This window comes from Alternaria atra (genome assembly GCF_907166805.1).
Source record: "Alternaria atra isolate CS162 genome assembly, contig: 25, whole genome shotgun sequence".
In the NCBI taxonomy this organism is placed as follows: Eukaryota; Fungi; Ascomycota; class Dothideomycetes; order Pleosporales; family Pleosporaceae; genus Alternaria; species Alternaria atra.
The window spans coordinates 5575078-5602591 of NW_025091323.1; the positions used below are offsets into that span (position 1 = coordinate 5575078).

The 27514-nt window shown below is 51.2% G+C and overlaps 11 protein-coding genes across 11 annotated transcripts; 7 read left to right on the top strand and 4 right to left on the bottom strand.

Moving 5' to 3' along the window:
* Positions 1-62: 62 nt before the first annotated feature.
* On the top strand, positions 63-4519 carry ALTATR162_LOCUS6906 (uncharacterized protein; the record flags this gene model as incomplete). The annotated part of the gene is made up of 4 exons (XM_043314531.1): positions 63-207; positions 256-3277; positions 4348-4404; positions 4456-4519. 4 exons carry the CDS (start codon positions 63-65, stop codon positions 4517-4519), a joined length of 3288 nt encoding a protein of 1095 aa, XP_043170466.1.
* A 765-nt stretch (positions 4520-5284) lies between these two features.
* ALTATR162_LOCUS6907 (uncharacterized protein) lies at positions 5285-7183 on the top strand (the record flags this gene model as incomplete). The annotated part of the gene is made up of 1 exon (XM_043314532.1): positions 5285-7183. One exon carries the CDS (start codon positions 5285-5287, stop codon positions 7181-7183), a length of 1899 nt encoding a protein of 632 aa, XP_043170467.1.
* Positions 7184-7819: 636 nt separating this feature from the next.
* Positions 7820-9106, bottom strand: ALTATR162_LOCUS6908 (uncharacterized protein; the record flags this gene model as incomplete). The annotated part of the gene is made up of 3 exons (XM_043314533.1): positions 7820-8422; positions 8475-8968; positions 9016-9106. 3 exons carry the CDS (start codon positions 9104-9106, stop codon positions 7820-7822), a joined length of 1188 nt encoding a protein of 395 aa, XP_043170468.1.
* Positions 9107-10042: 936 nt separating this feature from the next.
* Positions 10043-11081, top strand: ALTATR162_LOCUS6909 (uncharacterized protein; the record flags this gene model as incomplete). Its single annotated transcript, XM_043314534.1, has 2 exons — positions 10043-10748; positions 10801-11081. 2 exons carry the CDS (start codon positions 10043-10045, stop codon positions 11079-11081), a joined length of 987 nt encoding a protein of 328 aa, XP_043170469.1.
* Positions 11082-12080: 999 nt separating this feature from the next.
* On the bottom strand, positions 12081-13706 carry ALTATR162_LOCUS6910 (uncharacterized protein; the record flags this gene model as incomplete). Its single annotated transcript, XM_043314535.1, has 1 exon — positions 12081-13706. One exon carries the CDS (start codon positions 13704-13706, stop codon positions 12081-12083), a length of 1626 nt encoding a protein of 541 aa, XP_043170470.1.
* Positions 13707-14557: 851 nt separating this feature from the next.
* ALTATR162_LOCUS6911 (uncharacterized protein) lies at positions 14558-16102 on the top strand (the record flags this gene model as incomplete). Its single annotated transcript, XM_043314536.1, has 1 exon — positions 14558-16102. The coding sequence occupies one exon, from the start codon at positions 14558-14560 to the stop codon at positions 16100-16102; it is 1545 nt and encodes a 514-aa protein (XP_043170471.1).
* Positions 16103-17150: 1048 nt separating this feature from the next.
* Positions 17151-18296, top strand: ALTATR162_LOCUS6912 (uncharacterized protein; the record flags this gene model as incomplete). Its single annotated transcript, XM_043314537.1, has 1 exon — positions 17151-18296. The coding sequence occupies one exon, from the start codon at positions 17151-17153 to the stop codon at positions 18294-18296; it is 1146 nt and encodes a 381-aa protein (XP_043170472.1).
* A 125-nt stretch (positions 18297-18421) lies between these two features.
* Positions 18422-19015, bottom strand: ALTATR162_LOCUS6913 (uncharacterized protein; the record flags this gene model as incomplete). The annotated part of the gene is made up of 2 exons (XM_043314538.1): positions 18422-18536; positions 18588-19015. 2 exons carry the CDS (start codon positions 19013-19015, stop codon positions 18422-18424), a joined length of 543 nt encoding a protein of 180 aa, XP_043170473.1.
* Positions 19016-20169: 1154 nt separating this feature from the next.
* ALTATR162_LOCUS6914 (uncharacterized protein) lies at positions 20170-23445 on the top strand (the record flags this gene model as incomplete). Its single annotated transcript, XM_043314539.1, has 4 exons — positions 20170-21054; positions 21111-21653; positions 21702-22547; positions 22600-23445. The coding sequence occupies 4 exons, from the start codon at positions 20170-20172 to the stop codon at positions 23443-23445; spliced, it is 3120 nt and encodes a 1039-aa protein (XP_043170474.1).
* A 605-nt stretch (positions 23446-24050) lies between these two features.
* Positions 24051-25277, top strand: ALTATR162_LOCUS6915 (uncharacterized protein; the record flags this gene model as incomplete). Its single annotated transcript, XM_043314540.1, has 1 exon — positions 24051-25277. One exon carries the CDS (start codon positions 24051-24053, stop codon positions 25275-25277), a length of 1227 nt encoding a protein of 408 aa, XP_043170475.1.
* Positions 25278-25365: 88 nt separating this feature from the next.
* ALTATR162_LOCUS6916 (uncharacterized protein) lies at positions 25366-27261 on the bottom strand (the record flags this gene model as incomplete). The annotated part of the gene is made up of 1 exon (XM_043314541.1): positions 25366-27261. One exon carries the CDS (start codon positions 27259-27261, stop codon positions 25366-25368), a length of 1896 nt encoding a protein of 631 aa, XP_043170476.1.
* Between the last annotated feature and the right edge of the window lie 253 nt (positions 27262-27514).

Genomic DNA, 27514 nt, shown 5'->3' on the forward strand with positions numbered 1-27514 from the left:
TTCAGTGAACAGTTGAGCAATCACGCAGGACTCACGAGCTTCCATTACCCGCCTCAACCATCATGTCTCCCAGTCGCGACAAGTCGAAGCATCATCAACAAGCGTTGAGAGCCTTTGCGGAGAGTGGTGAAAATGAAGATGAAGATGACGGTCTCGATATTATTGAATCATCGCGCAAAGGTTTGGATCTCTCACAGTATATTGACGGTCAGTCGATGCTTCTCCCACCCTTGACAAGGTGCTAAGACTTGATAGTTCTCACTCAAAGCCAGACACAGTCGCAGAGGGTAGCAGAGGGGAATGTAGACGACAAAGGAGAAGGAGGTGCGCGAAAGCCGGCAGCGTCACGAAGCAGAGATCTTGCTAGTTCTGGTACCGACGATGCTGGTTCAGAGTCTGAGCTAGCCGATGAATTCGATAGTGGTGCTGCCTGGAAGGGCTGGACGGAGCGTAAAAGTGACAAGCGCAAGCGCGTCGCCGCTGAAACCAATAGGATTCGCGCTGAGAAGAAGAGCAAAGTAGCGGCCACCTCAAGTATCGTGGGTCGCAAACCCCCACCCAAGAAGCAAACAGGTCATGGTCCGACGGGATTTAGCACCGACTCCCTCGCTGAGGAAGCGGGCACCACACCCACTTTCCTCGACGATCCGATCCCTGATTATGTCATATCGCGACAACAGTCACTCAAGAAGTTGCATGAAGCTGGCCTGCGATATCCTCCCAGCTATCGAGATGTTGATTTCTCCGGTGTCGCCGACACCGAAGAGAAGCCACAACTTCACAAGGACATCCTGCCGCAGCGCGAGAAGAAAGACATCCGACTCCGTGAGTCGCATGGTGTCATACCCGCGCCCATTGCTCAATGGCTGCGCGACTACCAGGTCGAAGGTGTTCAATTCCTTCATGACAAGTTCGTCAAACAAACAGGTGCCATATTGGGCGATGACATGGGTTTGGGCAAGACCATTCAAGTGATTGCATTTCTCACAGCAGCTTTTGGTAAGAAGGGCACTGAGCGCGATGCAAAGTGTATGCGGATGATCCGTCGCCTTGGCGATGATCATTGGTATCCGCGAGTTCTGATCGTCTGCCCCGGTACGCTGATGCAAAACTGGGAAGACGAGCTGTCAAAGTGGGGCTGGTGGGAAGTCTCCAAGTACCATGGCTCTAGCGCGGCAGATCGGAGAGGCGTACTTGGTGCAGCTGCGAAAGGGATGTTGGAGATTATGATCACAACATACACGACATACCGCAATCACGAGAGCGAGATCAACATGATCAATTGGGATTGTGTGATTGCTGACGAATGTCATCAAGTCAAGAGCAAGAATGCTGAGATCACCAAAGTAATGAATAAGATCAATGCTCTATGTCGCATTGGTCTAACAGGTACCGCAATCCAAAATAAATATGAAGAAATCTGGAACCTGCTCAACTGGGCGCGACCTGGTGCATACGGCTCAGCTCAAGAGTGGAAGCAGAAGATCAGTCTTCCGCTGAAGCTAGGCCAGGCCCATGATGCCACCAATGCTCAACTCGCCGATTCGCGAAGCAAAGCCCAGGACCTCGTTCAGAACATCCTACCCAGTGTCTTCCTTCGGCGTATGAAGACGCTTATCGCGGATCAGCTACCGAAGAAGAGCGACCGCATCATATTCTGCCAACTTACGGAGACACAAGCCGATGCATATCGAACATTCCTCGAAAGTGATAGGTGCGAGTACATACGCACTGCACGCGAAGAATGCGATTGTGGATCTGGAAAAGGCAGGGGATATTGCTGCCACGTCGAGTTTGAGGGTGAGAAGTGGTCAAGTTACATCTTCCCCTGCATGATGACATTCCAGAAACTTGCGAATCATCTGGCTTTGATAGTACCGATGTCGAGCGAAAACCAAGAAAAGCAAGCCAAAGACCTCGAAACACTGGAGATAGCTTGTCCAAGCACATTCAGAAAACTTTATGAGATCCGCGACAATATCTTGGTACAGTCCCAGCGAGAGTTTTGCGGTAAGTGGAAGGTGCTGCGGCGACTACTCGACTTCTGGTACTCGAACGGCGACAAGGTCCTGATCTTCTCACACTCGGTTCGGCTATTGAGACTGCTAAGAGGGCTCTTTGATGTCGACGGTACAAAGTACAACTTCTCGTACCTCGATGGCAGCATGAAGTATGAAGATCGTTCTCAGGCCGTTGCAGACTTCAATGCAGATCCGAACCAGTTCGTCTTCTTAATCAGCACCAAGGCGGGAGGAGTTGGTCTAAACATCACGTCTGCGAACAAGGTCGTTGTAATGGATCCGCACTGGAATCCAGCATACGATCTCCAAGCACAAGACCGTGCTTACCGTATCGGCCAAACACGAAACGTCGAGGTCTTCCGACTGGTCTCAAGTGGGACTATCGAAGAAGTGGTATACGCCCGTCAGATCTATAAGCAACAACAAGCGAACATTGGCTACAACGCTTCAGAGGAACGTCGATACTTTAAAGGCGTAATGGACCAATCCACTAAAAAAGGCGAATTGTTTGGTCTAGAAAACCTCTTTACCTTCCAAGAGCACAGCGTCCTACTCCGCGACATCATGCACAAAACCAACGTCGCAGAATCAAAAGCCGGTGTCAACGCTTACGACTTCCACGTCGACGAATCGCAATTCGATTCTGAAGACGAGGATATCCTCTCAAACAAGAATCTCGGCCTTGATGACGACGCTAATATCGCCGGCATCAAGAAGTTCGCTGACTCGTTCCTTTCATCGACTGGCAAAGGCAAGAAGAAAGTCACAAACCGCAACGGACCTGATCCGATTAACGCGATCCTTGCAAAGGCTGGCGTGCAATACACACACGAGAACTCTGAGGTCATCGGTCGCAGCGAAATGGAAGCCCGACTAGGTAAACGAGCCATGGAAGTACGCAACGACGTCGATCTAGGAAATGAACGCGTGTTCCAGGGCACACAGTCGCAATCTCAATCACAGCACCACTCTAACCTACAGGACGACGAAGAACCCCAAGATGAAGATGACGATGACGATGTCCACATCACGGCCAGTGCAACAAAAGGTGAATTCAAGATCAACTACCGCTACAGGCCCAATGAACGTGTGCGGAAACGTCAGTTTTGCAGTATGGCGGAGAGTATGGGTTATGATGATCCGGTGGAGTTTGCGTTGCTTGTTGAGGGGAGCAGTCAGGAGGAGAGGAGGAAGATGCTTGAGCGGTTCTATCGCGGGAGAAGGAGGCAGATGATGGGGGAGGTTGGGACGCCGAAGTAGGATGGATGGCGTTTTGGGTGTCGGGTATTATCGTGTTGCAGAGATATGGGGAGATATGGCGAGTTAGATACCCGTTAAGATTCGAGGCAATGTTATGTTGTCTGTTTGTAGTTGTTGTGTTACGTCGCACCTTCCAACATTGGCTCGCTAACCCCACTTCTATGCCCTAGGGACAAGCTTATCGGTAGCACTAGATTGCCACTTCTTCACAACATCACACCCTCTACATCCAAAGCGCAAACATCTTCAACAAAGTCATTACCAAAGATATGAGGCACGAAGGTTCCTCGAAAAGCGCCAGAAGCGTAGTGCCGCTAGCTTGCTAACTCTATGGACCGTGTTGTACTATTCTTACAGTTTCTTTTCCTTTCAATGATTTATGCTATCTTCCTTCGCTATTCCGTCTCACATACTCACAATCTCACGTACCTTCTTCTTGAATCCGCTATTCTTTGATCCAGACCCGAGTTTCCAAGCATTTGCCAAGTGGCGGCTAGCTTGACATGATTAGACCGTCCAGCGGAGTCGCGTCATCGACGCGCTTCATCCCCAGCACGGCGCACCGGGCCTAACAAAGTGCTACTCAATCTTCTATCGGCATTGCGCGCGGTACATGACTTTAGATGTAGGTACTAGCGTACTGGCTCTTTTGGCATATCCGATGTGTTTGGCAGGAAGAAGCTGCTGGCGTTTGCGAGCTGAGCGGATCGTCTGAAAAAGGAACGATTGGTTGCGCGCACGCATCACAAAAAACGACCTCTTGCGTTGAAACAGTGCCTAATATTGCGCAAAACAAAGCTCCTAACTTCTTGGAAACAATAAACGCACTGTCAAGAGAAGCAAGATCTGCGCTATCGTCAGAAGACGTTCCGACTCTTGCACCACTGCCGACCTCCGAGCCAAGATTCAGCTACGTGGATGCAAGCATTCATTACCATCGCATACGGCGGGGAACAGTGTGTAGCATGGCGGCGTAATCTCTAAATCGGATCAAGGACGTCCTCCCTGACCTGTTGAGATAGAAGCCAGAGAAGTGGTTGAGTCAGGACACGACAAAAGCTAGCAGATATTTAACCTGGCTCTGGGCTCTGACTAGCAGTGCGCGGGTGCCTACCAGAAAACAGTGAGTACCTCCGCAGTGGAATGACAGTAGTTACATTGCTAACAAAACTAGCATTGCGATGGCGGAGATGGCGGGGATGGCCTTGATACCAACGTTGTACCGGAAGCACGGCTAAAGAATTACACCGAGATACGAGAATACCGCGCCAAACATCATGACGAGACTCCAAATCTTCACCGACGATTTAATTGCGAAGAGGAAGGATATTACTTGCCTGCTCTTCGACTACCTCGGTCCAGCTAATAATCAACAGGAGCACACATCCTGCAGCGATTATTACCCTGATGGAGACACCAAGATTTGTTTACCGGTATGTGGCACACACTCGGATCGGATGTTTTTCAGATACCGTCGGTGTTGTGAATTGTGAGTATCGAGTCATTGCAAAGCGCGGAATGTGGAGATACATGTCATTCACCAGCATGCGCAATTTTTCATCTCCTCACATGACAACTGGACTACCAGCTCGAAAGGGTGTGTCGAACCGTTCGTTATATGTCATTAGTATCCGTAGTGTGGCCGTACATCCAATCACCAATTTGCCGGACCAGCATTATACCCCGACCCACGTTTTCCCCACACTGCACTCCACACACATCGTCTTGGCAATCGTCGGCTCCAACTCAAGGCATCTCGACTGCGCCAAGCCTGGAGGGAGGCTAGTTGTTAGCACATGTCCCAAGCCAACGGTCCATCCGAAGTTTCCCCAAGTAGACACAAGGCTTCATATTTCCTCGGATGTGGCGCACATGATGGCGAAGCATCGTGACGGGGTACGTGAAGCCAGAGTACAAATACCTGGTACGTATCCGTCTACCGAGTGGTCAGTAGCATTCGACTACATCTTCCACCCTTGGCCTAAACTCATACAACCGTCAAGATGGTCGCTCGCAACCGCAGTCAGCGCAAGCTGAACACCTTCACAACGCTGTTCTTCGCTGCAACAGCAATGTCAACAGCCATTCGCATCCCGGCTTCAAGTCGTTCGACATACCCACGGATGACATCACGGTCAACAGAGATGGACTCTGCACCCTACCGAGATGCATCGTTATCGGTGGATGAGCGTGTGGAGGATCTTATCCAACGCATGAACATGGAAGAGAAGGCCGGACAGCTCTTCCAGCAAATCACCTTCCAAGGTCCGAACGGAACCTTGGCAAACACAACCGCACCAGTAGTCCAAGGATTGCATATGACGCATTTCAACCTTAATGGTGCGGTCACTGATGTACGCGCGACTGCGCAATGGTACAACAATCTCCAGCAACTGGCCTTGGACACCAGGCTCGGTATCCCAATCACGCTCTCCACAGATCCTCGACACACATTCGTTGATGCCACTGGCAGCCAGATCGCGGCGGTCAAGTTCTCGCAATGGCCAGGCAGCTTAGGATTGGCAGCGATCCGAGATGCTGAGCTCGTCCACACTTTTGCGGATATTGCACGACAAGAGTACAAGGCTGTTGGCATCAGGTCCGCTCTACACCCTCAGATCGATGTGGCAACCGAACCCAGGTGGGCCAGAATTACCACCACGATGGGAGAGAATGCTACCTTGACCGCTGAGCTTGTCGTTGCTTACATCAAGGGTTTCCACGGCCCTGGTGAGTTTGGCAAGGACTCGGTCACCACCGTATCGAAGCATTTCCCCGGAAGTGGACCCGTCGAAGATGGTGAGGACAGCCACTTCACTTACGGCAAGAACGCTACATATCCCGGAAACAACTTTGAACACCATCTCATTCCCTTCAAGGCGGCTATCGCAGCTGGCGGGAGGCAAATCATGCCTTACTACTCGAGGCCCATGGGTACCAAGTACGAGGAGGTGGCTGCTGGTATGAACAAGGGTATTGTCACCGACCTTCTCCGTGGGGAGCTCGGTTTCGAAGGCATTGTAGTCAGCGACTGGGGTCTCATCACCGACGGTATCATCGCCGGACAAGACATGCCCGCTCGTGCCTGGGGCGCTGAGAACCTGACCGAGCTCGAACGTGCCGAGAAGATTTTGAACGCTGGCACCGACCAAATGGGCGGCGAGCAACGTACCGACCTCATTCTCGAGCTGGTAGAGAAGGGCATCGTAAGCGAAGAGCGAATCAACACGTCGGTCCGCCGTCTGCTCCGGGAAAAGTTCATCCTCGGCCTCTTCGACAACCCCTTTGTCGATATTGACGAAGCCGTCGCCACCGTCGGACAGCCAGACTGGGTCGCCACCGGCTACGAAGCGCAGAAGAAGTCCATCACGCTACTCACAAACAAAGACCACACGCTCCCGCTCAAGGCGTCTGACTGCACCAAGGCGAAATTCTACGTCGAAGGCATCAACGCCACGTACCTCGAGTCGCGCGACCTAACCGTCGTGTCCACCCCCGAGGAAGCAGACTACGCCTTCCTCCGCATGGCCGCCCCGTACGAACCGCGTCCCGGTGGTTTCGAAAAGAACTACCACTCCGGCTCCCTCGAGTACAACAGCACTGAGAAGGCGCGCCAAGCAGCCATCTACTCTGCTGTCCCCACCATCGTCGACGTCTTCCTTGACCGCCCTGGTGCTTTCCCTGAAATCGCTGAGCAAGCGCAGGCCCTCATGGTCAACTTTGGTACTAGTCCCGAGGCGTTCCTCGACGTGGTGTTTGGCAAGGATGGGTCAGGACCGGAGGGTATGCTGCCATTTGATCTTCCGAGGAGTGATGAGGCAGTTGAGGCTAGCAGGGAGGATGTGCCGTTTGATACTGAGAACCCTGTCTTTAAATTCGGACATGGTCTCAGGTATGAGTAGATGAGATCAGCCTAATTAGACGATGATGTGATGAGATTCGTCGCTAGAGTCATGATAGCTTAATGTATTTGGTGATACCCACGATCTCTGTCTTGTGTTTTGGTTGCGCGAACATGCTATCTATCGAGCTATTATCTGTTGCGATTGATTGAAACAGTTTCTGTCGTGATGTTACAAAGATTCGGGACGAAATGCGGATGTCGCGCTGCATGTGAGGGGGTCTTTTCAGAATGACGTACAAGTGGAAGACTGCGTCGCTGGGCGGCGGAACAGAGTGATTCATGTAGTGTATTAGGTTAGCAGACCGCCCTCGCTCAATACGCTTCGACGTTGATCACAATAACCTTCTCTATCAACCTCCGACAATGTACATTTTCGCAAGTGGTGGAAAGTCGGTCTCTTAACTAGATAAGCTACCGAGTGCTAAGGTTATAGTCGAGCTTTCGCTTGTACTGGTGACTGAGATTAGTAGGTATATCGAGGCTAGGGTTATTAATGGACAACATGATAGAGCGAATAATATCAAGAACAGATTTTGAACTTCTAGTAATCCTGAACATAAACAATCAGTGAAAAGACTTCCAATATCATCATCGCTATCTAACTGACTGATCGCGTGGCATTAACAAGATGGTACTAGCCGCTCCAGTGGATGTCATTTGGGTCGTCCCGCGAGTTAACTTTACCATGGGTGTAAGACCGTGTACCCCGATATTCTGGCGGGCAGTTCAAGTCCTTGTTCTTCCTCGATTCCGCGCCAGGATCACATCCAATCGGATTCCACGCCGGCTCACAATCGTCAACCTCGATCCATTCCGTTAGCGCGTTACGCACAACTGTGTTGAAGCAATGGTCCCACAGACAGGCCGTATACGGAGCTATCCTATTCTCTTTCCATCCATAGATCTTGGAGATTTCCTTCTTGAAACTTTCTTCTCTACCGCCGCCTCTGATGTTATAGTCGTTGAGAAACGGTCGGCTCACGTAATCCATAACGGTACCTGACTGCGCTACTTCATCGCAAGTGTAAGACTTCTTGTCGGTCTCGTGATCCCACTCGAGCGTCAATTTCAGTAGCGACTGCACCGGTCCTCCGTTGATGGGGAATGCGATCATGACTTGGCTTGCCACGCTGCAGAAGGCGAGAGGTCTGTCACCACCGCCGCTCGAAAACTTGATCCATCGGCAGTTGCTCGGAACCTCGGTCATTTTCTGGAATGTTCTGGCCATCATGCGGTACTGTTCGTATATTAGTCGTTGAATTCGGACTTTCAAATATGGTTACATTTACCGTCAGGTCCTCAAGCCCTTTCATTGTCGTGTGGATGGTCGATACCAGGACATTTATGTAAAGCGTCGAGTCTGTTCGATACTCGCCACCAGAGCCCTTATAAACGACGTTCCTGATAGAGCAATCATCGATACTACCGCCAGGTTTGCAGTGCTTCAAGACCTCGTAGATACGATTGTACAGTCGCTCTCCAGCGAAAGTTCCAACGTGGGTGCCATGCAGGCCAAGACGAATGTCAACCCTGTACCAGCCTTTCAGGTGCTTCATATGATTCTGATCGGTAAGTACTGAGATATCGTTGCCAGAAGAAGCGCTGGTGTTGGAGTAGGAGACGTTTGACCACGTGGCATTCAATCCGGTAAGATCATGTAGCTCGGCTAGCAGGTCGTCATCTGTCGGGACCTTATCTGGAGATCCACGCTCGCTGGCTTGAGGAGGAGCGGTATAGGGGATCAATGCCTCCTCGAAGTCCGACTGTGGAATGGAAGAAGTTGCTGTTCGTCGTTAGTAACGTGACTGCGAGCCTTTTTTCTCTACTTACCAAGGTTAGTAGTCGTGAAGGTGTCAGGCGACGCGATAGCAAGAGCGAAAGCCGCCAGCAAAGCCACGAGGAGGAAGGCGGTACCCTTCATTTTCCAGTACAGCAGGAGCGATCTATCGGTAGATGTTGAAGTTGAGGGTAAGACAGAAGGTGATGTGGCAGGTGGTTTGAAGAGAGAGGGATCGTAAAACTATATGCTACTGAGGCGCCAGTCGAAGTTAATGTGGGTCTGAGCGCTATTGGGTACATCGTGACAAGACTTGAAGTGCGGTGAATGAGCGGGTGAGATAGTGGGTGAGAAGGGAAGGTATGGAAAGAAAGAGCGGGGCACTATGTTGGAGTGAGAGCAGGCGCGACTGCAAGGGAAAGAGAAACAGCAAAAGCAAAGTATGTGTGGCTCGTTACAAGCTATTACCGTGCCTGTATGTTGCCGCATGTATCGTCTGGAGTTATAGGAAAGATATCTTTCCGTGCTACCAAAGCAATATAGGCACCGAGTCGTGTCTGTAAGCTCCCCAACTCTAAAGAGGTCGGCAGGCCTCAGCTTCATGATGCCTCAACAATTCGAAAAGTGTATCCAGGTAGATGAATGTCGTTTCCAAAGTCTTGTATCGTATTCCCCTTTGCATCGCACGATGCGATATTTAGTAGCAACCTGGTTGTCGATTACCTTACAAAATATTCAAGGCTGTACTCTATCCCCACCTATGCGCAAACAATCACGCGTTATGTCTGCAAAGGCATTCCAAAGTTTTTCGAAACGAAAAGCGGCGTATATTGATCAAGGCAGTTAGGTTGTCAGGAGAGTTGGAGATGGTAAGAAAGTTGGTGAGGTCGGCTTACGTTATCACTCGTCAAGCCTCGGCACGCCCTCCGACGGCAATCTGCTCCTCTCCTACAGCGCTCACCAATCGCGTCCAGAGACAGCCGCAGCGTACATATCTAGCATGTCACCCAGCATTATATCCGGCGGGGAAGCCGTTGTACTCAATTCACTCCCATCGATTGCTAATTCACAGCACTTACCATGTCTCCAGCTCGCTTGTCAGCTAGGTCGCTCCTACAGGTCTCGGGGCCTTTCATACCTCGCCCACGATGGCTTCAGTCACCCTTGAGTCGCATGCTCGTCACGTCATCGGGACACCAGCAAGCAACTGTCGCGGCAGGTGTACGAGTAGACCACGCCGAAAGCAATGACAACCGCACCGTAGCAGCAATGGGCCGTACCAAGTCTGGCAAAGCTCTCAAAGTTCGCAAGTACCCAACTTTCACACGCCTCGAGGACGAACGTCTCTATCGTAAACAGCACCTTGCAGCCGCATATCGCATCTTCGCCTCGCGTGGGTTCGACGAGGGTGTCGCCGGCCATATCAGCGTGCGCGACCCCATCTTGACTGATCATTTCTGGCTCAACCCGCTGTCGGCGCATTTCTCCCTGATACGCGTGTCAGACCTGATACTGGTGAATGAGGAGGGAGAGGTGGTCGAGGGTGACCAGCCTATCAATGCAGCAGCTTTTGCCATCCACAGCGCCTTACACAAGCGGCGGCCAGATGTACATGCAGCGTGTCATGCGCATAGTGTACATGGCAAAGCGTTTAGCGCTTTTGGTAGGGAACTAGACATGATTACTCAGGATAGTATCCGCTTCTACAAGAGCCACGGCGTATACAACCAATTCGGTGGTGTCGTACTGGCCAGCGAAGAAGGCGAGCGAATAGCCGATGCCCTGTGTATAAACATCTCCGTCAGAATCTTGCTGTACATTACTGACTATTATCCCAGGCGACGGAAAAGCAGCCATCCTCCAAAATCACGGCATCCTCACTGTAGGGAAATCCGTTGACGAGGCCGCCTTTTGGTTCCTCTCCCTCGATAAGACGTGCCAAGCCCAACTCCTTGTAGACGCAGCGGCGGCCGGAAGCGGACATAAGCCTAAGATGATACCGGATAGTGAAGCAGCCGAGACATACAAGAATGTTGGGACGCCCGAGAAGGGGTGGCTGGCATTCCAGAGCTACTACGACGAGATACTTGCTAAGACTGGAGGCGACTTTTTGGAGTAAATCAAATACCCGATTACTCCCGAGGTCGCTGGCTATGATGCGCCTGTAGTTGTGAGGAGGGAAGGCTGATCTTCCGCTCTCCACTGCTCACGTCTTCGTCTACTCTGAGGACGCTGATGAGACAGCCGCCTCGATCATGTCCAGACTGGAAGCACAGAAGCAATGATAGCCGGCCCTTCGATGCTTGTCGTCAGTCTACCGGCGAAGGAAGCTCTCCAACAGCAGTACCCCTACCGTTCAAGGGAAAATTAGCGCAATTCCAATACAATCCAGACCTCTTATCTGGTACTGTATCGACAACCACACCACAACTCTCCCACCCTGAGCGCAAACCCTCAGGCCGCGCACCACACAATTTTACACCAATTACAACTTCCAACAAATCAATTACCATTTCTGCGCCCCCTGCATGACCTTTATCACAGCGCTCTCGACAAACTCACTCCCTAACACCACTAAACCCATCACCCGGCAGCTCAGACTACACAGAGCTCAACTACGAACCGGCAGCCCTATGCCGCAAGCAAGGTATATAGGAGGGTGGCGGGAACGTGCAGGATGTGCGAAATCACTTTGTGTGGGACGATGCTGCGTTGCGCGTGCGAGCGCCAAAAGTGATGGCGGCGCCGAATTATTAGAGGATGTATAGGACGGTGGCGCCTGGTGACGGCGAAGTGGGGGAATGGGTAGGGTGGCTAAGGAGTAGTTTGGGAACCCGGGCGCTGATACTGACGTTGTTTGCCGTGGCTGAGGCGGATAGGGGAAGACAGCAAAGGATCTGGGAGTATCTAGTAAACACGGACGTGATGAAAGCGCACTGATGTGATGGATATCTGGTACGGGTAAGTGTTCAATTCATCACCCTACGGTCAGGTACGACCAATATATATATATAACTAATTAAGACAATTTATTATATCAAAACTATCTACAACAAGAAGAAGAAGAATCAGTCGAAGGGCAAGAGCAGGAACGACGCGAGATATCTATAGGAACGCATCACTCATTCGTGTTCCTCCTCACCAACTCATTCTCCAACTCCTCCCTCTCTTCAATCGTCAAATCACTCTTCGCCTTCCCAATCTTAACACCCAAGAACATGATGATGACACCCGCGCCCGCAAGCGCAGTAGCAAGCCAGAAAGCTACTTTGTAGCTCCCCCTTTGTCCTCTTTCCTCTGTTTCACTAACCGCTAGATCTGCAAACGAAAGAAACACGGCGATACCCAGGAACAGTAGCGAGTTCATGAAGGAGCCTGCTAGTCCTTGACGCGCTTTTGGTAACGAAGTCGTGATGAAGATGTTGCTGACGTTGTAGGTGATGTCGATACCGAGCGTAGCGCAGATCATAGCAGGAAAGATGTAGGCCCAGTAATTGAAGTGTACGGGGACGACGGCGAAAAGTAGTGTCGAGAGTATGTATGCTACACCACTGATGAGAAGGAGGATTCGACCTGGTAGGAGATGTAGTACTAATCCGCCAATGGTGGCCAGGATAAGTCCACCGACGCACATGGGCGTGAACCAGGCGGCAGTAAGCAGCGCACTAGCGCCAACGACTTGTTCGATATAGAAGCTGGCGTAAAAGATGAAGATACCGAAGGTGCCGTATTGGAAGAATAGCGCCAGCGCAAGCGGTTTCATGCCCTTGACCCGGAACAAGTCAGGAGGTAGCAGAGGTTGTTCAGCCACCCAGCCTTCGATGTAAACGAATGCTGCCAAAAAGATCCAGCCGATGACGAAGGTGACGGGGATATACGGTGTCGCCCAGCCCTGAGGAGCATGGCTTCCATCCGTAAGCGCAAAGACAACCAGTACCAATCCTGGTACAACAGTCGCCGTCCCCCACCAATCCATCTTCACTCCCTTTCCCTCCTGCTTCACCTTCTCTTTCTCTTCTTTTGGGTTCGGTATACACAGATACGATGCCACACCCACAATAGCAAGGATAATCGATCCAATCCAAAAGAACCACCCCCAACTCGTAAACTGTGCGGCGATACCCGCAAAGAAAATCCCCGTGAAGAAGCCAACAGGGGCAAAAGCTCCATACAAGCTAAAAACAAGATTCTTCCTCGGACCCGGTCGATAAATACTGCCCAGCAACATAATCCCACTCGGCAAAAAAGCCGCAGGCCCGAATCCCTGCAGCGCCCGACAAACAATCAACATGACATAATTCTGGCTGAAACCCGCAATAATGCTCCAAACCAAGAACCAAGCCAGCCCGCTGCAAAAAACAATGTAGCCCCCAAACATATCGGCTAGCCGACCAAAGGGAAGCAGGAACGCGCCTGTTACCAAGGAGAAAACTGAGGCGGGCCATGTTTGTGCGTTGGAGGGGATGGAAAGCGCGGATGTGAGGTCGGGGAGCAGGATGTTGAAACCCGAGATCATGTACTCGGCTACGAACATGGAGCCGAGGAGGGCGAAGCAGAAACCTAGTTCATGAGGGAGGGAACGGAAGGCTGAGGGGCGTTCGCGGCCGAGGCGTTCGATGTCGGAGGGGGTGTATGAACCACGATGTTGCCCTTCGATCTTTTCTGGTGTTGAGGCTGGGTCGGTAGAAGGCATGGTGTTGCTTGGGGTGTGGGTCGTCGCCTCCATTGTGGTGTTGTCGCTCATGGTGGTGTTGTGTGTTGAAGTGGTCATCGTGGAGCCATGTAAATGTATGGGTTGCGAGCTGAACAGAACAAGCACGCTACAAGAGACGATATGAGGAGATTCAACGGACAGTATTGACGAAGCGACTTAATTCCTTTACTTTCTTACCTCTTCCTATATGTTGCGGCCGGACTCCGAAATGACCGCGGCCATTGTTGCTATGTGTAATGGAAGACATTTCTTCGGGTGCTGAGCCTCAGAGACAGACACACAAAGGCGACTCTTAGCGATGACTGTGACGTTTGAGCATAAAGCCGTCACGATGTGGACCTTGGATGCAAAGATTGAGTCTTGGCTGCTGGATTGAGCCTAGAAGCATCTATCAGGGTCCGGGGCGAACGGCAAGTCAAGCGAACCATGTGCGCAACTTGCCTCCAAAATCTGTCTTTGTCAGCATCGGACGGCATGCGATTCGCTTGCTCCATCCTCGGGCTGCGCTCTCGGTCAACATCGCTCTCTGTAGCTGCGCTCCAACGCGGGTGACGAAATCTTGCATCCACATCAGTCTTGAGAGCGTTAGTAGCGCATTGATCCCAACGCCCCAACCGCCACAACCACCGTGAAAGATCTCCACCCCGCCAAACCTCAGGCACCTCGATACAGTCAACCATTTACACATCTCGCATGGGGTCCATCCAATGAGCGTGACGCCCTTTAACCTCCCAACCAAAGCCTGCCACAATTGCCGGAAGCGACGATGGAGGTGCGACCGGTCGCTGCCAAGCTGCCAGAAATGTTTGTCAGCCGGAACGGAATGTCTAGGCTATGGCAAACTGTTTGTGTGGAATCGTGGAGTTGCAAGCCGTGGGAAGATGATGGGGAAGGGGTATGAGGAAAAGATGGAGCAGAGTGCTGGTGGTGTTGCAGGTGCGACAGAAGGGGCAGCCAAGACTCAAGACGTGCCTCCGACTTTGGTATGGGAACACGAGGGCTCGTCGCAACAACAGCACTTACCGGAAAACGAATATGAAATATTACCCGCTGGATCGGTGTCTAATTTCTCCCGGATGTCAGCACAGGAACAGGACCAGGGCCAGACGATGGCAACGACTACTAGTGTACACCGTCAGATGACGGATCCTCTAGTCAATGATCTCGATCGCAACTCGCGGTATTATCTCTACCACTTCGCGACACAGCTGTGCGAAGTCATGGTCGTATACGATGAGCCTGGACAGAACCCCATCCGCGACCTCATTCCTGCTACATCTGCTTATCCGCTGCTGTTGCAGATCATTGTCGCAAACTCGGCGTTCCATGTCTTCAACATAACACGCAATCCAATGGGTCAGTCAGCCTACCAAGGCGAGCGGAGTCCAACTGTAATGGCTTACTATCAAGCGGTGAGCCGGTTTGGTGGCCCACTGAAGTCGTCTTACAGAGACGCACTCGTGGCAAAGCAGCAAGCGCTCTCCTTACTTGCGAAGAGTGTGACGTCCGTGAACACTTCGAACATAGACCTCATACTGATCACCATCCTGCTCTTTGTCAACTATGCTCTGGTGGAGTCGGGCAGAGATAAGTGGAAGGTGCACATGGACGGTGCGCTAAAGCTCATCAAGCTCCTGGGCGAGCCGCCATACCTACAGCGACCGATGAGTAGACTTCGTCAGACAATACTTTCAGACTTCCTTGTATTTTACATCCTGGGTTCAACATTCAGCTTCACGACACTGCCCGCATTGATACCAGAGACCATCGAGTTGGACCCCATCCTTCGATATGCGGAAACGAATAACTATCTCTCCTGTCCTGGACCACTGTTACGTGTAATGCTCGAGTCCTTCGCGTTGCCCGATACGCACGGATCGCCCTCCGGAACCAGTACGCCCATATACCTTCAAGAACAGGTACGCGTACTATTACAGCGCGCTCTCGACTTCGACCCCATCGCATGGTCTTTCGACTTTGAGCGCGCCTCGCCATTTGACGACATCCAAAAGCGAATCCGAATAGCTTCCGCACATCGTTCGGCAGTCTGCATCTACCTCGCACGCGTACTCCCTTCCACGAACCCTCTTCTCGATCCAGCAAGTGGTGAAGCACTCGTCAGTCTCACCGCTCTTGCTGACGATGTCGTCCAGCATATATCACATCTCAAGCCGGGAGATGCCCTCTTCAAATCGATCTGCTGGCCGTTGTTCCTCGCTGGTGCAGAGTCAGAGGATCCTACTCAACGCGAGTGGATCATGAACACGCTGGATGAGCTTTATGGACAGATGTTCTGGGGGTATCTACACACGTCTAAGCGCGTGTTGGAAGCTATTTGGCGTTTCAAAGACTCGGCTGGATCTGGTGGGGGCAACTGTTGGGTGGAAGAAGTCAAAGATCTCGGCAACGATATTCTAATTGCTTGAGGGCTTGCAATGGATGAAGATGAAGTTTCAAGTTGCAAAGAATCGAGCAGGAGAACGAATGTGCGCGAAGTATTCGCGTGCTCCCAACCGCCGGCACTGGTATCAGCATATAATGTTACTTGGATGATAACATAAATCGCGAACCCGAAATTCTGGGTATGCCAACCATAACACCCATTCCTCTTGTATGGGTTGGGTCCCCATTACGAAGAGGCAAGAATATCGCTGGGATCGTCTAGGCTGTTCCTGGCCAGGATCAATAAGTGCGACAGCAAGCGCCGGCTAGTCGATCGACCCGGGTCTGGTAGCGGGGTATTCGGCGCGAATACCTCCAGCATGGGTGCATCATCACACATACATGTGGTTTTTCCAAACTTGCGCAAGGCCGCTATTTCGACCAAGTACTCAAGCTGCACCGTCTTGCTCAAGACTCAAATTTTATGTTCACGTCACAGGCAAATACTTGTGCCGTTTCGCGACGCGCTCTGATGCCGAGGCCTTCGAAGAGTACTGCTAGGCACAACTTCATGATGCCCTCATGGCTTTCTGCTGTATTCTTAATTGTACTGGGTATATCGAATCTCTGCGCGGCCCATTCAGTCCGTTCGCATCCTTCAGACCGAATACCAGCATCCTTGGGCGCGAGACCCTTGGTGCCTTCACATCAGCTACCTGGCGCTCAGGCACCGTTGACCGTTCAGAGGTAAGACCATACGTTGTACTTTGTTGGCGCCTTCCGCTCTCGTGGGCAGAATTTTCGCCTGCACCAGTCATGGATTGTTCCTGTGCGATGAACCTATGGTGGGAGGTGCGACATACGGCGCATGGCTTCCTATGTTGAACTCGTCATGTTGTCTACGTTACGCCTCAATTTCTCCTTTTGTGCTTCGCATTCATCTCTAACGTTTTTGCGCAAAGCAACTACGACGACGCTGCTCGTTTTGAACGCCGTACCGGACTCGCACTAGAGACTCTACAAGGATGGTACAATGTCAGTACCGGCCTGTGGGAATCAACAGGATGGTGGAACGGCGCCAACGTTATGACTATGATCGGAGACTTCGCGAAAGCAGCTCCAGGAGATGAAAAATTGCAAAACCTGGCGAGCGACATTTTTGCGACTGCGTTGCTGAAAGCGCCGGCCAAGAATCCACAGCCGGGTATTGAGGGTCTACCTTCGAATAACACGACACCTTTTTCTATCAATGCGACTAGCCTTGTGACTGGATACAAGAAATTTCTTGACTCGTATACCGACGAACTCTACATAACATATCCGCTAGACTGGTATGACAACAACGGTCGGTACACGCACACTGGAGTATCCTTCGGTCATGATGACAATTGTCCATCCCATCCCGCTAACCCCGACTTTCACGATTGGCTAGATGGTTATTACGACGATGACCTCTGGTGGGCACTAGCCTGGATCAATGCATACGACGTCACTTTCAATCCTACCTACCTCGATCTCGCCGAAGGCATTTTCATCGCCGTATCACACACCTGGGGTACTTACTGTTCCAATGGCGGCATATACTGGAGCTGGGAGAAGAAATACGTAAACGCCATCGCCAACGAACTCTTCTTCAGCACAGCTGCGCATTTGGCGAACCGCGTCCAGCGCGGTAAGAAGAGAGCCGTATATCGGTATTGGGCGGAAAAAAGCCTAGATTGGTTTATGCACAGTGGCATGATCAACAATAACGGTACCATAAACGACGGATTGACGGAAGATTGCGAGAACAATAACAAGACTACTTGGTCTTACAACCAAGGCGTCATCTTGGGCGGTCTCGTCGAGCTTCATCGAGCTGCAGCTTCACCAGAGTTCCCATATCTTACTGTCGCGTCTACTGTCGCAAAGGCGGCGCTCATCGCACTTTCGGATGGAAATGGCGTTATCCACGATGAGTGCGAACCTGATTGTGGTGGTGATGGTGCTCAGTTCAAAGGCATTTTTATGCGAAATCTGGTCAAACTGAATAGCGTGGCGAAGGACGATATGTTTGCGAACGCTATCCGCAACAATGCGGCGTCTATATGGGAATGGGATACGAAATTGACATCCGATGGCTTACCTGTGTTCAGTGTCAACTGGGCAGGGCCGTGGATTAGCCCGGCGAATGCAAGCATGCAGAGTTCAGCCATGGATGCTCTCGTCGCTGCTGTAGTTGTCGATCTGACTTCTTAGATGAGGAGTGTGAAGAGCAGAAAAGTTGATCATAATGTTCATTTATCATCGTTATTGATGTATTACTTTTCGACCAATAGTTTCGTCTTATACAGCATGCAGTTGCGCATCCAGCCCTCTTATGTCTACTGCTGAGGAACATCCTCAATCACGATACCACCCGCACCGTTCAAGAAGTCCATCTTGCCCACGTCAACACCCTTCATCCTCAATATATCATATGCAGTCACGATGTGGAACCTGGAACAATCAGCACAAAAAGTCATCTCCAATCAAAACACTGCAACTTACCACATATTCGGATGCGCAAACCTGCTGATATACTCCGTCGCCGGCATCCTCACCTGCTTCTGACCCCCCGGGAACTTGATAACAACCTCATCGTTATGCTTGCCCTCGAAGTCTTTCTCCGAGAAGCCCTCAAGGTACTTGATGCACTTCTCAATGCGCTCTAGTAATTCGGGGAATGTCTGCTCTTCGTCCGGGAGTGTAATGCCTTCAAGGCTGGGGTTTACGCGGCTGGGGATGAACTTGGCGGCGTCAGTGAAGCGGTAGACTTGGTAGCGAAAATCTTTCATATCTGGGTGCAGAGATGCGGTGAGGTAGGTGTTGGGGTCAGAGGATTTGGCGTGTTCGTAGCCTTTGTTGATGAAGAAGCGGGCATTCTTTAGGGCGGAGATGGCGGGCGCGATGGCCATCTTGTGGAAGGTGAGAGACATGTTGGGTGGTTAGATTGTGAGAGAAGAGATGGAGCAGATTCTGGATGCTGTAGGTGTTGGTGAAGAGTAGTTGGACTGGCGGGGCAGTAGTCTATTTATGTTCCCGCTATTATGTATCTCGCACCTTCTCCAAGATACCTGAGGTACCATCACGTCCTTGCCATGTCAAGCTCACCACGTTCCACTTGGCATCATGGCTCCACTGTGTAACCCAAAGCGGACCAACTTTACGCCAGTCGTTATACAGCTGGCGGTGAGTATGGAGTTTATTACAAAGCAAGTGGGTTACAAAGGGTGGAGCCTGGTGAGTGACCAATCACATCATTGCGCGATCTACCGATCCTAATTTCGCACGATCGGCCGCGGGGCAATAGCGAGGGCTGTACGGCTTGCTGCAACGCAACACGACGCAGTGCTACCACAGTTCAATATGCGCCCCTCTTTGGTGTTATGGACTTGATTCGATACACGAATATGCTGACAAAAGGTATACGATTTCCGTGCGATTTAGTCCCCTGGACGCCTGACGTCGCTTGTACGTTGGACCACTCCGTATGTGGAAAGCGTGCCTTACTTTCTTTTTACCACAGTCATACGGACGAAGGCTGACACGCTTCTAACCATGCAACACATCCTATAGTGAATTTCGTACGGGCTGGTATCAAAGCACAGGATGACGGCCTGCTTCAGCGGGAATAGAAAACTTTATGACCTCATAACTCTTAGCGAGCCGTCTCGTCAGGAAGATAAGCGTTGGAAGGATTCGGTATTCAAGGCTACAAAATAACCGATACGGATGGTGAAGACCGCATTGAGCATGTCTTACAAGTTACTACTGAGCTCGAGTCACTTTTGGTATAAGACAATCCCGCTTGTTTCAAGATCGCAAGCAGAATGTGCACTGATTCTGCGGCTTGTCCGTTTGCTGGTTGCGATATCACTTTCTCAGAGATTCTTCCTTTGGGAACTGATTAATAGCAGCAAGACAAACGACTTTACGATTGTCGCACGTCGAACATCGACGAGACTCCTCAAGCAAGCCGATGATTTGGGCTATAATATGACGCTCTATGGCGCTGCTTCCTCATCTTTACACCGGTACTTGGTCCTTGAGTTTCAATCTCCAAATCATCGCAGTCGTTTGGTTAGCAGCCATGCCTCCGAAATCATCAGCCATAGCTGGTATCCAACAAAACAACCCGAACGCAAATCCTCTGTTGAGCTCGAGTGCCCCACCTACAGCGCAGCTTGCAGCAGCTGCTTTGTTAAGTGCCGGCGATATCGATCTGCAAAACTACACGGCAACTCCTGGCCATCTCCCAGCACTGAACGACGATGGTATTTACAACACGCAGTTGACACGGCTTGGCCCAATTCCCTCAAGGGCGAAGGACAAATTTCTCATCATGAGCAACTACGTGAAGATCACAACTCTGCCGAAGGAGTTATGGGCCTACTCACTCAAGTTCTGGCGTCGCCATCCGCAAGACAGCTCCAAAGTGATCGAATTTAACAAGAAGCGCGAGATCAGCGGCGCATTCGACGCATTGTTACGCAGCGGCGTTGTTATCCTGAACCAACAGCAGAAGAACTGGGCCACGAACTTCAAAGAGCTATGGACCAGTGCTCGACTAGCTGAGCACTCTGAAGGGCAAGACGAATGGGATAGTCCAACGTTCACATACATGCAGCTCAACGGTAAGATCATCAACGATATGCGGGTTACGACTACTTTCAGTAAAACGTTGGAAGACATCGACAAAGATATGAATGAAAAACACATCATGGACCTATCCGACCACATTCGCGCCTTGAACGCCCATGTTTCGCAATCTGCTCTCGCAAGTGACCGCACAGGACGGCTCACCCAAGTTGGTGCGAACAAGTTTTACATCAAAGGTAGCTACACGCAACTAAACCCGAAGACTCCTGATGGGTTGCTGGCACTGCGCGGTTACTACAAGTCCGTTCGTCCAGCAGAAGCAGGAGCTCTCCTCAACATGAATACCGCGACTTCGGCCTTCCTTCCTGCTATCACGGTGTCCAGGTTCGTTGCGGCAGTCGGTACTAATGAAGCGGAACCGTTGTTGAAAAGTCGATAATCCGCATCGCCTACCGCAGGAAAAAGAACGATGAGAAAGACATGAACTGCGAGGAAGCACGTTGTAAGGTATTTCAACAATTCGGTCTCAAAGCGGATCAACAGATATTCTACAAGGTGCTCGAAAAGGATAAGAAATACAAGAAGAGCGAGCGACAGACGGACCCTAAAGATCCCGGTCGTACTGTTGAGCACTATCTTACGAACGAGGCCTTGGTCGACCTGGCATCATTTACTGGAAACGATCTCCTGTGCGTGAACGTCGGCAAGAGGGTAAAGAGGATAGCTGGAACGAACCAAGCGGACCCAACAGAGATGCGCCAGCAGACTCTCGATGGAGCAGTATGGATCCCAGCCTGTCTTTTGGAGATTCTACCCAATCAAGCGGTACATGGTCTGCTCTCAGCGAACGACACTGCGGAGATGATCAAACAAGCCGTACGACTTCCGGCAGCCAACGCTGGCAGAATCGTGCAAGACGGACTGGAGATCTTGGGTGCTAAGTCACGTACAAATCAGCTCCAGAACAACCAACTGGTAAAGGAAACATACCTTGCGGATCCATAACTCTGCTGACAGTACTAGATCCATATGGGACTCAAACTAGATGATAAGCTGATCTCGTTTGCAGCGAAGTCTCTGCCCATGCCACCAGTATGGTACCACCCACCAACTGATGAGTTGGGCAAAGTCGACCCTAAATTCGACCCAGATCTACTGCTAGTAAAGACGATCGGCAACACTGCATCCTGGAATCTTCGAGAGATCGCGTTCGCGCATGCACCAGGGATGAAGAAACTCCACGTTCTTGGTCTTAACGGATGTATTCAGGATTGGCAGATAGCTCCTTTCAATAACGAGAAGGTCGCCAACAATAAAAGAGATGCGGCGCTTTTAAACCTACAAACCGAGCTTCTATCGAAAATATGGTGCTCGAAAATGCCTGGTGAGCCGGGTCGGTTACAACGCTTAACGGTTAACCTAGTAGACACGCATCTGGACGGCTTTTTCAAACAAGGTAGTCTGTACGACTGCACTCTTGTCCTATTAAAAGAGAAAGACCTCGATATTTTCGCCAGAATCAAACGTGAAGCCGACCTGCAATACGGACAGCACACCGTCTGTGCTGTTGGTAGCAAAACCAAAGCCGCTAAACCGACAAACGCCAATGCACGTTCGCAGTATCTGGCCAACCTTACATTGAAGATGAACATGAAAATGGAAGGTGACAACCACTTTCCGGATCAAATTTCACTGAACAGAATTATGGGGGAGGAGAGACATCGTACACTTATCTTGGGGGCTGATGTGACCCATCCCACAGTCGGAAGCAAGCTAGGTTACCCAAGCATCGCATGTGTGGTCGGAAGCGTTGACAACACCTTTATGAGTTACCCAGGCTCGATGAGGCTCCAGGCTGGAGAACAAGAAGTAAGCATGGACATGTTCCCACTGTGTGAAAACTGGCTGACCTGATTCGCAGCAAATCGACGACGAGCACATGTGCAGCATGGTCCAAGAGCGTTTACTGGCCTGGAAAGCAAAGAACACCAACGCATCGGGTGAGCAAGTCCTGCCGACTTCTGTCTTATTCTATCGCGATGGTGTATCTAAGAGCCAATTCAACATCTGTGTTGAGCAAGAGATCCCTCAAATTCGCGAAGCGTACCGACGGCTCGGCGGCGACGTCGTACAGCTCAAGATTACGTTCATCATCGTCGGTAAACGCCATCACACTCGCTTCTTCCCTACGCATGCCAGCCAGTCCTACAATTATACCAAGCAGACGTGGGACCCCGTGACTAAAGAGATCACGTACCACGGGAAGCGTACCAATGGAAATCTCAAACCAGGTCTACTGGTAGACAGCGTTGTCACAAACCCAGCACAGTACAATTTCTTCCCGCAGTCTCATGTCGCAGTTCAGGGTACTGCACGCCCAGCGCACTACCACGTTCTTGTTGACGAGATGGGTCTCGGTAAAGGCATCCCAGAGCTCACTCTGATACTTTGCACCACTTTCGGTCGCGCCACAAAGGTCGTGTCATACGCTGTGCCTGCCTATATCGCCGACAGATTATGCGAACGCGGTCGAGTGTATCTGCGCCCGTGGGCGAATAATAACATGGGGCCCACTTGGTCTTCGTCCGATCTCGAGAACCTGAATGGGACGCCGTTTACGAAGGATCAGCTCAAGCAGTGGCGCAAGGAGAAAGCCTTAGAGCTGGCCCGGAATTCCACAGTCTGGGGCAAATACCAAGATGCCCCCGGTCGAGAGCGCTTGAACCCCTGGCACAAGGACTTTGACAAATGTATGTTCTGGCTATAAGCAGCTGGGATGTCGGTGTGGCCATCGATAATTTCCTTTGTGCTTTTCCACTGATATGTTCTGTTTCCAAGTTATTTCCACGTTAGATCTGCTTGCTCTCTTATTTCTCCGGTACTTGTAGGGTTTTCAATGTCTCTGGTTTCCCGCATTACTTTCTGCTATTCTTTGGTCGTCACGCATTCGCTTTGCTTTACATACAAATTCCTCCACCGACACTCGCTCAATACATCATGAATTTCGTTCTAAATCACTATTTGCGTGAGGACTAACATACCTCGGAATGAGGATATATTGTGAAACTGGTAGAACACCACAATTCATCGTTGCATAATATTCGACGCGCGACATCTGCCCCACACTCGCACAAACGGGAAGTTAACGCGTCGAGCCGAGATCGGCAAGCCATAGCTCCGGCGCTACATCGACATCGTCATCATATCAACCTTATAGCCGACTGGAGATAAGTTTGCCGACGTGATGAACAAAATGGCTGATCCCCAATCTCCTTCAATATCCGACGCTGTCGTCGTCCTCCAAATCTCCTCATATATACTCGCATCGCATTACATCCTGTCGCATCACCTCTCCTTACCATCCCAATCGATATGTCGAACACAAAGACTCCCCATGACCTGAATTGCCTCACAATCGGCGAACTTGAAAAGCTAGCCGCAGAGCGTATGGACAAACAAACCCGCGACTACTACAATGAAGGCGCAGACTCAGGCTCAACCCTCCTTGAAAACATCACCGCATACCAAAAATACCGCATCCGACCACGCGTGCTCCGCGACATATCCTCCATCGACACGACCGTAAATGTCTTTGGACACAAGAACAGCATACCCCTCGGTGTCGCACCAACCGCAATGCAATGTCTCGCCCACGGCGACGGCGAACTCGCAACCGCACGCGCATGCGCGAACATGGATATAGTGATGGGATTGAGCAGCTTCAGCACGACAAGTCTTGAAGATGTGAAGGGTGCGTTGGGCGATCATCCTGGAGCCCTGCAACTCTACCTCTTCGAAGACCGTGCGAAAAGCCAGAAGCTCATTCAACGCGCTAAGAAAGCTGGGTATAAAGCCGTCATGCTCACAGTCGATACCCCCGTTCTCGGTCGCAGGAACTTGGAGATAAGAAACCAGTTCAAACTGCCCAAACACCTCAAAGTAGCAAACTTCAACCAAGACGAAGACGACGGCGTGACGGTAGACGACAAGTCCGCCTCACCCTCCACTACAACAGAAGCAAACGAATCCCGAAAAAGAAGCGAGAGACAACCACCCAGCGGCCCGATTACCTTCCACACCCACGCGCCCAACCCAACCCTCTGCTGGGAACGCGACATAGTCTGGTTGAAAGAGCAGTGTGGACCAGAAATGGAAGTCTGGGTCAAAGGCATCGCAACAGCCGAAGACGCCCTCCTAGCGTGCCACCACGCCGTCGACGGAATCATCGTCTCGAACCACGGCGGCCGCCAACTGAACGGCGCACTTGCCACCATCGACGCTTTACCTGAAGTCGTCGCCGCCGTACACTCTCAAACCGGAACCAGCGGGAAGAAGATCCCCGTCCATGTTGATGGCGGGATAAGGCATGGGACGGACGTTTTTAAAGCGTTGGCGCTAGGAGCGGATTTCGTGTGGGTGGGACGTCCGGTGCTTTGGGGATTGGCGTATAAAGGGCAAGACGGTGTGGAATTGGCGTTGAGGTTGTTGGCTGATGAATTTAGGTTGTGCATGGGGCTTGCGGGGGTGACGAGCGTGAAGGATATTGGGAGGGAGTACTTGGTTAAGATGGATCGGAGTGGGTTTGTTAGTCGGCTTTGAAGACACACTTTGTCAGGTAAACCTGGTCTCTATATCTAATTAATGATACCTTCCTATTTACATGCTTGCTTGGCTGTGCAACGGCATCTTACTCTGCTTGCCTCCTACTCTGGATGAAATCCACAAAGTCGAAGAAACTCTTCTTATACCTCCGCACCTGCGTCGTGCGATTCACAGTCTGGATACCAAATTGCTGATCGTAATCACCAAACTCCCAGTTATCTGCCCAACTCCACGCAAACGCGCCAATGAAGTTGACGCCGTCTTCCCAGATCGCTTTCAGACCTTCATTCAGATAGGTCTGGTAATACCAGCTTCGCGGGCTATCGAATTCCTGGTCCACCTGGTCTTTCTGTGCCTCAGCGAAGACGGGGAAGCCAAATTCGGTGACGGCGACGGGGGAACGCCATGTGTTCCAGAGGTAGTTTAGGTAGGTGCGGAAGTAGCTGGGGGTGAGGTAGACGTAGGATTGACTGCGGTAGCCGATGTTCCAGCCAGTGGTTGTGAGGGTGCTTTGGGTCACGCAGTAAGGTCTAAGGGGGTGAGTGATGTTTGCAGCGCAGTCTGCGATAGTGTCGTTGGGTGGTGGGCTCACTACGGTCGCAGTGTAGGGTTGGATGGAGAAGAAGTCTGCTGTTCCGTTGATGTATTGAAGGTCCTCTTCGCTCAGAGGCACATAGTCGGCGACGCTGCTTGTGAATGACTCTGGGTAGTCTGTTCCGAGGAATATGGGGTTCGCAAAGGTCGCCAGTTGGAAGGAGTTGAAGTGGTTGGCCGCGTCGACATCGGCGGGGTCATCCGGGTTACGCGGGACGCCAAAGTTGTCGTTGAATGTGAGCGACATCTTGCCTGTGGCACCAATATCATCGTGGTAAAAGTGATAAAGTCTGGCATGTGATTTGATAACAGCATCGATTGATTTTCCGTTCCGCGCCCCTAGAAGCGGCTCATTGAACGACCACCAAATCGGCACGCGGTCAGCAAAGTGCGTCATGACAATCTTTCCGTAGTTGACGAAAGCATCCTCAAACGAAACGTTCTTGTAGCTACATTGGAAGCAAGAGTCCAAGTAGCCGATACCTCCAGTTCCGGGCGTGATAAAGATATTGCTGATGTTGGAATAGAATTGGAGGGGCGAATCGTTGTGGTAGAGGACGATAGCCGGAAGCATTCCCTTTTCCAAAACAAAGTCGATGAGATCATCGTAGTGCGATAGACCTTGCTCGTTGACCGGCGTGCCTGGTAAAACGAAAGGGAGGATACGCGTCCAGGGAATAGAGAATCTGTAGTACTTTACTCCCATGGCAGCGATCCTTTCAATGTCTTGCTTATACAAGTAATAGTGTTCATTGGCAATCCAGTTTGGTGAACGGCCTGGAGTGCTCAAGCTTGCAACATCGTTGTGGACGGGTGTTCGTCCCTCCTCGGCGATAGCTCCCTCAATTTGGACTGCTGATGCCGCCACACCAAGCATGAAGTCTTCAGGGAAAGTATAGCATTGCTGAGGTACCAATGGCTCGGGTGGTGGCAGGGTGAGCTCGCTAGACGGTATTGGAGTTGGCTCGACTGTCGAGGAGTAGATGGCGTTGTCGGTATAGCTAGTGAAGTTGGATGGCCAAGGCACGGTGGTCCAAAGAGCTGTCCACGATGCATTACCATACGGATTTGCTGTGTCGGTCGCTGTTGCGTTGGACTTTGCATCCCAATTACCCCATTGTGTTGTCGTCAGATTTGGCACGAAGCTGCTGAGTGACGCATATGGGGGGGCGTAGGTAGTCGTAGTAGTGGGAGCGGGGGCAGATGTTGCTGTACGAACTGTCTCAGTCTGCGTGAAGCTGAACTCTCGGAAGCTGTATGAAGGCAGTGCCGTCGCGTATGTTTGATTTGCGGAGCATTGCGGTCGCGAGGCTGGTCCTTCAGCTGGGATGTAGACTTGCTGGGCAAGAGCCACAGTCCCGCACGCCAAAAGAGCTTGAGGCTTCATGTTGCTGGCCAAGAAGTGCTTGATACATCTTCATCGTCTCTACCAAGTCTTTTATACATGCAAAGCTTTCCAATCGGACCGTGGGGCTCGCTCTGACAGTGGTACTCATCGTCATTCGGCATGTGGAGTTGCTTGTCACATCACGAATTCTCGCGACCTTAGCCCCGTCGTAAGTCAATACGAAGGGCATGGACGGCCTTGATCCCTTTCTGGGGTCTGGCGGAGAGCGAAAAACCTCGGTCGAGCCCGGTCG